We start from the raw sequence: 11581 nt of genomic DNA, 5'->3' as shown, positions 1-11581 counted from the left end.
GGCTGGTCAATGGATGAAGACAAGCAAACATAGAGCTAGAGTGGAAAAGCACTTGCAGAAGAAGAAAGCCATTGATTATAACAGCCATGGCTTATTTTCTTCTTCTTCCTTGTATGATGAATAGTTCAAATGGTGAAGAATCCTGGATGGTTCTTGCAAGGGGAGGTGGGGGAAGAGAGGGTGGGCTTTATGCTAACTGGGAGTCAGAGTTAGGGAGTGAGTGGAAGCGTATGCACAATGCGTGTGTGTGCGTGTGTGAGAGAGAGAGAGAGAGAGAGAGATGTTGGTGTTTCAATCGTGTGCACTTCTCCACTGTCCAACAGCAGCGGAATCAAATGTTGCCCACAACACTTAAAGTCAACTGCCCTGTTTCCATTTCCTTTCTTTGGTGTCAAGTAAAAGAAAAATATATATTGATGCATGTGGAAACAAAAGCAACAATATTCCTTGCACGGCTCAAATTCTAAGAGGACGAATATTCTTTGCATGGCTCAAATTCTAGGAGGACGATTCTCTCTCCTCTTATTTATATATTCTTTAATTTTATTTTTTGATTAGAACTGTTTAAAAGAAATCTGATGATTTGAAATTGTGGCACATATTTTATAAATCTTATTTTATTTATTAAAAATAAATAAAATAAAACTCGTTAAATATATAGCATAATTTAGCATCAGATTTCTTTTAAACAGTTCAAATTAAAAGGAGGGGGAGGGGGAGGGGAAGAGATTTTTATCACTTTTTAATATGTTAATTTGCTCCCCTATTTTGTTTTTTCCTGCCTTTCACGATTTTGTGTCGACATTGATGCATAGTAAGATTAGTCGAAGGGACAAGGATCCTCTCCGGTTTTTTTTTTTTTTTTTGTGTGGGGATTTGGAAATCGATTATTCGTGTTCGTTTATCGTACATCTTACGATCAGTTTTTGTTAGGTACTATTTATATTCAATTTTAAATTAAAATTTTAAAATAATTTATAACCACACGATGTACGATGAATGTATACGATTGATTGATTTTCTGGATCCCCACAAATAGGATCCTATTCCTAGTCGAAGCTATTTTATTTAGAGAAAGGGATTTTCTTCGGATCCCTTCCACCAAATCCACAAATCTGGGCATTTGAAATTTGATCCAACGGCTAAAGTTATTATAATTTTTAAAGGGACCCCTTGTTTTTAGCCATTAGATCAAATTTAAAGGATCCAGATTGATGGATTTGGTAGAAGAGATCCGGAAATGATCTCTTTCCTTTATTTATATATGCTCCTCCCATTGTTTCAATGGTTACATATGTACCTTCCAAGTGCCCATTGTTTCAATAAAAGTTAATAAACTAGGTAGATTTGTTTGGCTCATGGTCTGCAAAGAAATTGTTCGAATCATGACAAGAGATGAATACTACAAAAACCCTAGACTTAAAGTTTCAAGATTGTAAACTTCAGTGTAGGGCATCACGTGTCTGGTCAGCTTAGCTACTTTCATAATGATATGGGCTTTCTGTACATGTGTATCATCTGACTCTAGTTAAATTTAACTCTCTAAATGCATGGAATCTCACTATGTAAAAATGTCTAATCAGCTACGTAATTAGGTTGTCTTATTGAAATCTTTCTTCCTTTAAAATACAGAAAAGTATTGGCATCCTTTTCTTTGATAATGTCAATTACGTTTTCCTCATCTACAAGTAAATTTCGTAATGGAACTTTGCTTTTTAAATTCCACAATGACACAAGACATCCATCATTTTCTATAGGAAATTCAAGCCATATTATGCTCTCTCTCCCTCTTTGTCTCCCTCTCTCCTCTCTCCCTCATGGACTTCATTTTCCGTGGTACCAAACACCATGAGTGGAAAATGTGGTCTTGGTCCTCAAATTTCTGCTTTCATCGATCACTTTCTGGCTGGTCAATGGATGAAGACAAGCAAACATAAAGCTAGAGTGGACTACAGGAGAAAATCAAATGGGAAGAAGTGACCCACTAGTTGGAGAGGGAGAGCACTATGATCATGGTGTGAGGGGAGCAAGTCAACATTCTTGAATTCAGTATTTGTAATTTCTTCGATATTATTAATATTTTCATGAAAATATTTGAAAAATCATAGAAAAATATGGGAAGATGAAGTCTAAACTTCACTAAATATCATAAAAACTCTTAAATTTTAGCTAAAATCAACAGATTTAAACGATATTTCCAACATCTCAGTTAAATATCGAAGAAACTCTTATATTTCGTCTAAACAAGTGTTTGACATTCTCTAAAGTTTCATTTTAAATTTTCATTATTTCCATCGAAAGCAGTTGATATCGAAATCCATATTGATATACCCATCGATATTTTCACAAATTTATATATCGATATTTTTACTGAGACCGATATTTTAAACATTGCTTGAAGTACTATATATATCAACACGAACATGGTCCAATACTAGTTGATAATCCAACATTAATTTAAGACTACAAAGAAAAGTTTCAATAATTAATCATCTCCCAATAGAGTTTTTGTCGGTAATGATGGTGTTTGCATGTTGATCCACAAATTAAACTCCGTTCTCGGCAAAGGTTCTAGGTTGTCGGGGGAACCATATTACAAGAAAGACTAACGGGAACTATCATGATTATATCACAAGCGTGGAAGTTATAACACATGTTAATTAATTAGCACACGATTGACTTTAAATATTTTCGCAGTAACATATTTCTAATGTAAGTAAATTTCTCTCGTTTACCAAAAAAAATTTGGGACATTTTGATATAGATGCCTCGTTTTTAAATGTCATAAACTAAACATTTATTCCTTTTGCAAATTTGATTAAACATTTTCCCTGCAATTTTGATACTTTAATTTTATTTCATTAGAAGTCTATTCACGTTAGCATTCTCTTTTTTCCTCCTATTTTTATGCATATCTTATTATGATGATTTAAGATTTTTTTATTTTTTATTAAAATATTTATTTTAGTAAATTAAATAGAATGCAACAAAACTCATTGTTAGGTACGTTTGGTTATATCAGTACATTTGATTATAATGGTACATTTGAATTTTTGATCCATTTGGCTTCTTGGTACATTTGAATTTTTAGTACATTTGAATTTTTGGTACATTTAGTTTTTGGTACATTTGAATTTTTGGTACGTTTGTTTTCAAAACATAAGTTTTATTACTTTTTGTCCTAATAATGAGGAATTACTTTAATCAATGTTTTTTTTTATAGAAAGAGTCGTTAACAATGTAAAAGTTTAAATTACCTTAATTAATTATTATATTTTTTTTTTTTATAAAAAGAGTCATTAATCAACGGACAATAGCCTTTTTTGTTAATTCAAAATTATATGATTTATCGTTATTATTTAGCATTATCTACAATAATAAGGATTTATATCCGATCAACTAAAAGTTGTTCTAGAGACTTATCTACCAAAAATGAAAAAACAAGACTGTCTAGAGTATTGTGTATGAATCAAACATATTTTTATACATTCCAAAAAGATGAATATTCATTTTAATATAGCTTATAATTGGGTATGTTTTAATTCGGGATTGGTACGTTTTCGTTTGACGTTGGTACATTTTCATTTAATATTGGTACGTTTTCATTTGGCGTGGTTTACATTTAGATTTGAAAAGTTTAAATTTTTAGACTTAAATATAGTTGAAATTATTTAAAATATATAGCAGATATTTAAATATAAATTAATTTCAATTAATGTGAAGTAGTTCAAGTCTGAGTATCTTAATCAAATGTTTCAAAAACTCAAAAAGCAAAAATATTTAGTCTACAAAAATGTAAAATGAGGCATATAATTCTAATTTTCTCAAAAAACTTCCTTGCAACATAAGATTTTAGTCCTTACTCCATAGCATGGATGGGAGAGAAGTATCTAGTGCTCTCTCTACAGGGATTTGGTGTCACCAGCTTAAACACAAAGTGGTACATTCTATTCATTTTGGATTGCTTACTGTCATGATGTCATCCTCTTTATGGGATTCATATTCTCTCTGGATTTTACAGTTTGAAGCCTGTGGACCAAACAATTCGGACCATTTAATTTAAATCGTGCGGTTTTCATTAGTCAATTTCAATACCCCACCTCACACACACAACCTCTCTCTCCAACGAGAAATTTTTAGGTGTACCGGGTACACCAAAATTTTTTGGTGTACCCTCACTCATAAAATTTTGATTTTATTTTTTTATTGAAAAATAAGTGAGGAATAGTGAGGATTTATGAGTGAGGGTACACCTAAAAATTTCTCCTCTCCAACGGCCAAATATATATCTCTCTCTTTCTCTTGAACAATCCGAATTGCCCAGTCCATGCCCTCCAAAGTGAGATCCGAAGATCCGAAGAAGATCTCAATCCCCCTCTATGCTTCTTTTTTCTTTGGACTAAGAAAACTCATGTCATCCACTCTACTATGAAGAGGATATTGGAATGCACAAGTTTTCTTCATATGTAATCCGTGTTCTACCCTCTAGTTGCACATTAGTTTTTTTCATTTTTCCCTACATACTTTGAAATCAGAGAGTTATTCATTCTAATCCAATCCTACGTATGAAACAAGACCTCTCCATTTAATAACATCAAATCCACTTCTTTTGGTTTTGGTTTCATAAGGACTCAGTCATGACTGACCTCAGATGGTGTGGCGGGGGGATTACCAATTCCACTACCAAAAACGATGTTGAATATGTAAAAGTGGTTGTATTGTATTGCTTTGTATTGGTGGCAGTCATATCACAAAAGCTCACACCACCTTCTTTGAACTGCCTTCAAAGTTGAAAGTTGGAAACCTACCATATTCTTGTCCCTTTAGAAATTTGGATGAATTCATGACACGTTTACTTACTGGGAACGAGGAAAAATGAATTCGGGAAAGTACAAGAATTGAGAATGGAATCAACGAACGAAGTAGCCCCTCTAGTCAATCTGATTCTCGAATTTTCAGATGCGTAAGGAAAACACAAGAAAACCAAAAAACGAAATAATTCTAATTCTCAATTAAGTAAATATTTGTCATGGTCAAAACTAGGCAATCCTATCTTCTCTTCTCAGACCAACTTTTTGATCACTTTCTATCCAACTCCTACATTTACCTTCCAATCAGAAAATCTTAGTTCCAAAATTACCGAACGATTATTAGCACTCCCAAAAAGTCAGTGCACTTCCAAAACGTCCGAGCTTAAATAATGCAAAATTCCGAGCGAGTCAACGTGTCCATGGTTTTCCAATGCCAAAATCTTAAAGCCTCAAACAACACGACAATAATTCAACCAAAGTGTATAGCTATGCATAAGATTCTGGAAGATATCCATTTAAAAACAACACATGAACTGAGGCAGATAAACAAATACAATGCCTCTCCCAAACTTCCCAACAAAATAATCCTAGCTATGCTATCACAATTCGTGACGTTTAATGATAACAAACTTCCATAAGGCGGACATGACCCGAAAAAAAATATGATTACATGTTCCCCAAGCAAAAGAAGAAGAAAAAAGTTCATCTGTCTTTCAAAACGCGACGTAACAATGATTTTATGAATGCATATGGTATGGGACATATAGCTAACTTGACCTTCTAACAATGATCAATGCTGAGAATGAACGATGATGCAACGTAGGATCTGCGTTTCCATGAGTTCATGGTGACGCACAGACGTTGAGCGAACTGGAGGTAGTCTGGGTTGCTAAGGAAATACTCTGGAATACGCACTAAGACAAGCAAAAATATGATGAGATGCAAACAAGATAACAGGAGTGGACAAAATTCAGGAATGAAGACCTGCTATGTAGATTTTCAGGAATACGGCACTTGGGTTAGTGATACGATGCCAGCACCCGAACAAAATTAGGCATTATTCATCCATTCTGACCCCAATCTTGTTGGAGGAAATCATCAGGGGTGGTGGTTTAGGTTAACAAGATCTTGTTTGGCGTTCGGAGTGCAATTCACCTCAGTGACACAGAAATGTGGACTTCATGAATGTCACTTACCTTCCCCTCAAATGCCACATAATCTGTGATCCACAGAATTTTGTTAGTTTTGATTGCAGGCCTTAACCCGCTTCTGGAACACTCACTACCCGCTCTTCCTCCTTGACAAAACCAGGACCCAAGCCCTTGGGGCTGATGCAATTGTTAGTCACAACTTTTGGAGATGATGCAAGTTAGTGACAACTTGAAGACTGACAGCTTCAGTTGTCTGAAAATGGCGATGCTTGACACATGCAATCCTATGACCCAACTCAACACCCAAATGCATGCAGGGACTCCAAACAAATAGAATATACCGAACGGCAGTAGCTTCAAACTGAAATGGCACGACTGATGGCCATCTTGGCCCATTCTGCAGATTCTTTAATCAAATTGTCTTCGGAAGACAAGCACTCATTTAAAAAGTCTCTGCACGATTGAGATTGCTGTATCAAAGAACCAGCATTATTTCCCAGTGTATCTGCTAGATCTCCAAGGACACCAATGGCTGTTTTCATCACCACTTCATCCCTACATGCAAGTAAATTAAAAATAAAATGTCAGAAAAACACAACAAAAAATTGTAATTTGTAATAACAACGGAACTGTAGATCAACTCACATGTCCTTCCTCTTGTATAAGCTATCCAAGAACTGCAGGATGTGAGGAGCATAAGTTATCAAAACCTGGGTTTTCGGGGAGTTCTTGAAACCTTGGAAAATCCCAGAATATGCCTCCAAGATTCCGTTTCTCAGAGAATTGGTGTACTCTGTCATTACATCATCAGCACTTGCTGTGTGGGCAGACATCTCTGCAGCACTCTGAATCATTGGCATGGCGTACATCAAGTACTTATCAAAGTTCTCTCCTATTGCAAGAGCTATATCACCAAAGCAGGAGAATATAGGAGGCTTTACGGAACGGTGCAACTGGTTGCTTGATAAATCCTTGAGAAGCTGGGTCATAATTCCATCACAATAAGGAAGAATCTTATCTTCCACTGCTCTACAAATATCTCCTACAACACCAACCGTGACAGCACAGATTTGGTACTCCTCAAAATTTTGAAGCCCCATTTCGAGATACTTGTAAAACTCAGGCAAGTATTTTGCAAAATCCGGGCCACTTGTATATGCAAGGGCCCCAATGGCAAGCATGGCTTCCTCATGGACAGTAGCACTTCTACAAGCAAATACCCTCAAGAAAAGTCCCATTATCTGATCTGCGTATGGCATGAACACATATTTTGTGGGCTCTGATGAACCTAGTTTCTGAATAATGACCTGTAAACAGCCACAAAGAAGTCCTTGTAGTTCACTCTGCCTCTCTTTCTCATCAGACGCAAGCTGCTGGGCCTCAAGAGTCTGATGCAGTTCAATCATGATAACGGGAACAAGTTGCAACACCATGGGGGCAGTTTCATCAGTCGAACATCTGACGACTTCATTCAACGCTTCATATGCAGCAGTCCTTAATCGTGATTCCCCCGCATCTGGTCTGTGAGTAACAGTGAGTAGAGCCTGTACAATTTCCTGGAAAAAAGGAGCAATGGAAGATGACGGGCCAAAATCCTCATAGCCCTGGGCCAGAAAATAGAGAGCACCGCATGCCTTCTCAGCAACGTTTGGAACATCTTTCATGCTCTGAAGAAGAACTGTGATGATCTGTTGGCAGTTTGCTGGGGTAATTATGGGTGTATCCATAGTTGAACCATGAAGGAATTCAAAAATTCTTCCCAATGTCCAGGCAGTAGTGTCCTTCACATGGTTGTTTGGGTCCTTTGTTAAGGCACTGAGCATGAACGTCATAGCAACATTGACAATAGATGTTAACTTGTTTGGCGAAGGACCCTCCAAGATGGAACCAAACGCATAAGTAGCTGCTTCTCTTTGCCTCCAATCTGGTTTTGTTATGTTCTCTTCGATGAAAGGCATAACAAGTGGAACAATATCATCTCCCACTGTCCGAGCAACCAACCCAAGGCAAGTCCCCCCAGCCATAGCAATATTCCAAGCCCCATCTTCCTCCTGATCATCTTCCTGCTTAAGAAGCGTCTCCAAAAGCATAGGAACAAGGGCAGGGATTGCCTGCTTGATAAAGTAGAAGCACGGAATATCAGAGTCCCCACTAAAATCACCCACATAATCATCCAATATATCGATCTCCTCATCACAAATCGAACTCCAGAATTCAATGGCTTGAAGAGCAACAGGTTCCTGGTCTTCCCTTACAGCTTTTGCTGTGATGCTAAATATGTCCTGAATGTAAGGGGCTAATTTCTCATAATAAGATGAAGAAATGGAAACTAAACACTCAAAAGCCGCCTGTCGAATCTTCACTTCAGGGGACAGAGTTGCCTCACAGACAACTCTCATAATATAATCACGCTCCATGTCATTGCTAAAATTGGCCTGAATAAAACTCAAAGCATTGTACAGTGCTCGGGTAGCAGCAAGCCTAACATCATTGTTCCCTTCAGTTGCGTTCATACCCTGAACTACAGCTGTCAGTATTTTATTCACTTGATCTTGATCTACGACATCAGAAGAGATTTCCTCACACAAATACCCAAGAGTCTCTAAAGTGGCTTGCTTTACATGAGCTGGTAACTGGTGAATATTTGACAATAGTGATCCAATCAATTCCGGCCACTGTTTCATGGGCAACTCAATGCCCGCAACCTTTGCAATAACTTGAGAGGTAGTTGAACGGGCATCAGCTACAGGGGAAGTGAGGATCTGTAACAAGAACATCTTAATCTGCGCTTTCACAGAAGTTTCCAACGCCAGCCATCTTTGAACAAGCTCCAACTTTCTAGGTTGTTCTTTAGCATCCAGGGCATTCTTAAGTATCAGACCTGCTAATTTTCGGCTTTCAACCGGTTTTTCTTCATTTGCTAGCTCTCTAGAAAGAGACAACAAAAACGATGAAAGATCTTGCTCCTGAAACTGTTTCAAACTCTCTTCAGCATGATTCCGTACCGCTCCATCTATAGATTGAGCATTCAGAAGCACCTGGGTAACTTCCATTGATGTATAGTATCTGGGAGTGTAAAATTTTAATTGCTTAGATATATTAGAGAAATACAAGAGGATAGGAGACAAATAAATCATAGCATTTTACAGAGAGCGAAAAACTGTCGAAAATCAGGTTTAGAAAAAATTAACATCATGCAAGAATAGAAGATTTATTAGGCTAGAAAATCTTTTCCGTTCCACCAATTTGGTTTCCAGAAAGAAGTCTAACTGAAACTGCAAACCCCTGAATTTGCCCGGAAAACCATTCATCAACGCACTGCAAAGTGTAACAATTGCATATATTTAACAATTGAAATCAATAGGAAATACACACACAAACTTGGCAGGAAAACAACATTTTACCGCAACTCAGCAAATTATCAGGAAACCTACCCATACAATAATATATAAATAAATATATATATATATCCTTAAATTTCTCAAATGCAAAGCATCGAAAAACCCTACACCATCCAATCACCAAAAACCATAGTTGTACGGATAACAACAACAGCAACAACAACAACAACCAAGTTTTATCCCACTACGTGTTATGTGGGGTCGGCTGTATAAATCCTAGAACGTTGAGTGCGCCAGGTCTTCGGTTTTGCGCCTAGTTGTACGGATGCACAAACAAATCCACAACCGAACAAATCCCCCACTAAGAAATCCAAACCACAGTAACAAACAATTTCATGGATCGGGTGAAATTTCATACAAAATTGCCTACATCTCCAACAAACACTAACAAAAACAACCTTAAAAATCACAAAACGCAACCCTAGGCCATCAAATTACTCGAAACCTTAACGCATCAAATTCCAATTCAGCGAATCGAACCGGAACAATCAGGATCAGACAAACACAGAAGCATGCAAAAATCCTAGTTACCACTGGAACAGCATCGACGTTTTCGAACAGGACAGCGATGGAATTACCTGAAAAATGAACCTTAAAGGGATCGTACGGATGTGGATCGGTAGCAGAAAGTCTTCCTCGGAGATAGCGACAGAGACAGACGCAGAGGACAGAGAAGCAAATTGCTGGGATGGACTCGGATTGCAGAAAGCAATCAACTTTTTCTTTCTTTTCTTTTTTTTATATTTTCAAAAAAATTGTTGAACAATTTTGTTTCGTGGGGCTTATTTATAGTAGGAAATTTAAAGAAAAGCTCTCATACAGTTCGTTTTAATAAAAAATTATATTTTTACATTAAAAGTCGATTTTTGTATTTTTTATTTTATGTTTATAGTTAAAATTCAAAATTTTTAAACTCCTTTCATTAATTTTCCTTTTATTAGCGCATATTTCCACACAATTAGTTTTCGTGCGAATTGACTCCGGGCCGAAAGTTATGGGCCCATCTTTTGGACCTGAGAGCTTGGGCTTCTTATTATTTTGAATTTTTCTTTTGGGCCAAGTAACTGATTTGTAAACTGTTGGTTTCTTAAACCGTATGTAAAATGAGTATAACTGGTATTTTATCATTCCGTTGATAAATGCTGGTTTTTAGGTCATAGTATAGATAGTAAGTTTTCGCTCTTGTTTTTGAAATTTGAAAAGAGTTAACAAAATCCTAACCCCAATCAGGGGCGAATGGAAATAGGGACCAAGGTGGTCTTAGGATGAGTTCGAAAAGTATACATATGAAAGTCTTCTGAGGATTCTTCGAATGTTTGGTACTGGTCCCTTTTATGCCTACTGAATGTTTGATGTGATGCATGCTAGGCATATTGCGATATGTCGTGTCAACAGCACTCGACGAGTTCTCTCTATATCATAATTGCTTCGGCATATGCCGATGTATTTTTACATGTGCACAACAAGCCCACTAAGTGAATAAACTGATTTGGTTTTTAAGATTGGGACCCCCAAAGTTCAAATATCCGTCACTGCCTAACCCTAACCCTAACCCTAATGCTCTGTTGAGGGGCTATTCGATTCTGCGGATGATAACAGCATTGCCGTTGCCGGCCATGATACTGTAAGCACGTATATGTAACTGAACATTTTCAAAACAAATCGGTAATTTGAAGCTAGCTATAAATTGATTGTTTCTTTTCATACATAATTCTCTTCTGTCATCTCGTCTGCCATTCAGATTCAACCATCTAGCTTACGAAGAAAATGGAAGAAGATTTTGAACAGCACAAGAAAATGGAAGAAGCAGCTCCTCATGAACACAGCAGAATCCAAGCGAGTAAATATTGATACCATGCATGCTGCTTATGCTATTGCAATTTCTATGATTATTCCCTTCTTTCTTAATTTAAATGTTCTAACTCGTAACTGCCATTGTGCAGGCATGTCGTCCATCTGTGCAGGCATGTCGCCCATCTGTGCAGGCATGTCGCCCATCTCCGTACTCGGGAACTTAAGCCTGAGATTCTTGATGAGGTAATGAAAATGGTGGGCCGCATATCGGATAATTTGTGAGGTACTTTGCTCTGGAAACATAAAATCGAATTTGGTATATAGGGGTATTTTTCCAGGAGTCGAAGAATATGGTTATCTATGTATGTAAAATCAAGTGGATATATCTGTTAAGACGCTGCATTCATTCTATATCTTGTCTGTA

General features: G+C 36.9%; 1 protein-coding gene across 1 annotated transcript; it reads right to left on the bottom strand.

Annotated features, from left to right (window-relative positions):
* Positions 1-5276: 5276 nt before the first annotated feature.
* On the bottom strand, positions 5277-10115 carry LOC137720383 (importin subunit beta-1-like). Its single transcript, XM_068459449.1, has 3 exons — positions 9942-10115; positions 6608-9028; positions 5277-6517 (listed from the first exon to the last, which is right to left on the bottom strand). Exons 2-3 carry the CDS (start codon positions 9013-9015, stop codon positions 6319-6321), a joined length of 2607 nt encoding a protein of 868 aa, XP_068315550.1. The 5' UTR covers positions 9016-9028; positions 9942-10115; the 3' UTR covers positions 5277-6318.
* Positions 10116-11581: the final 1466 nt, after the last annotated feature.

Source organism: Pyrus communis, chromosome 16 (assembly GCF_963583255.1).
Source record: "Pyrus communis chromosome 16, drPyrComm1.1, whole genome shotgun sequence".
Taxonomy (NCBI): Eukaryota; Viridiplantae; Streptophyta; class Magnoliopsida; order Rosales; family Rosaceae; genus Pyrus; species Pyrus communis.
The sequence above is the reverse complement of the archived record's forward strand: the minus strand, read 5'-3'. Positions and strand labels throughout refer to the sequence as shown.

Bases quoted from the DNA above. Each gene is read 5' to 3' on its own strand.
- LOC137720383 (XM_068459449.1), bottom strand. From the start codon at position 9,015: ATGGAAGTTACCCAGGTGCTTCTGAATGCTCAATCTATAGATGGAGCG. The intron at 6,518-6,607 runs GTGAGTTGATCT...ACTTGCATGTAG, and splicing joins TTATACAAGAGGAAGGACAT to GGATGAAGTGGTGATGAAAA.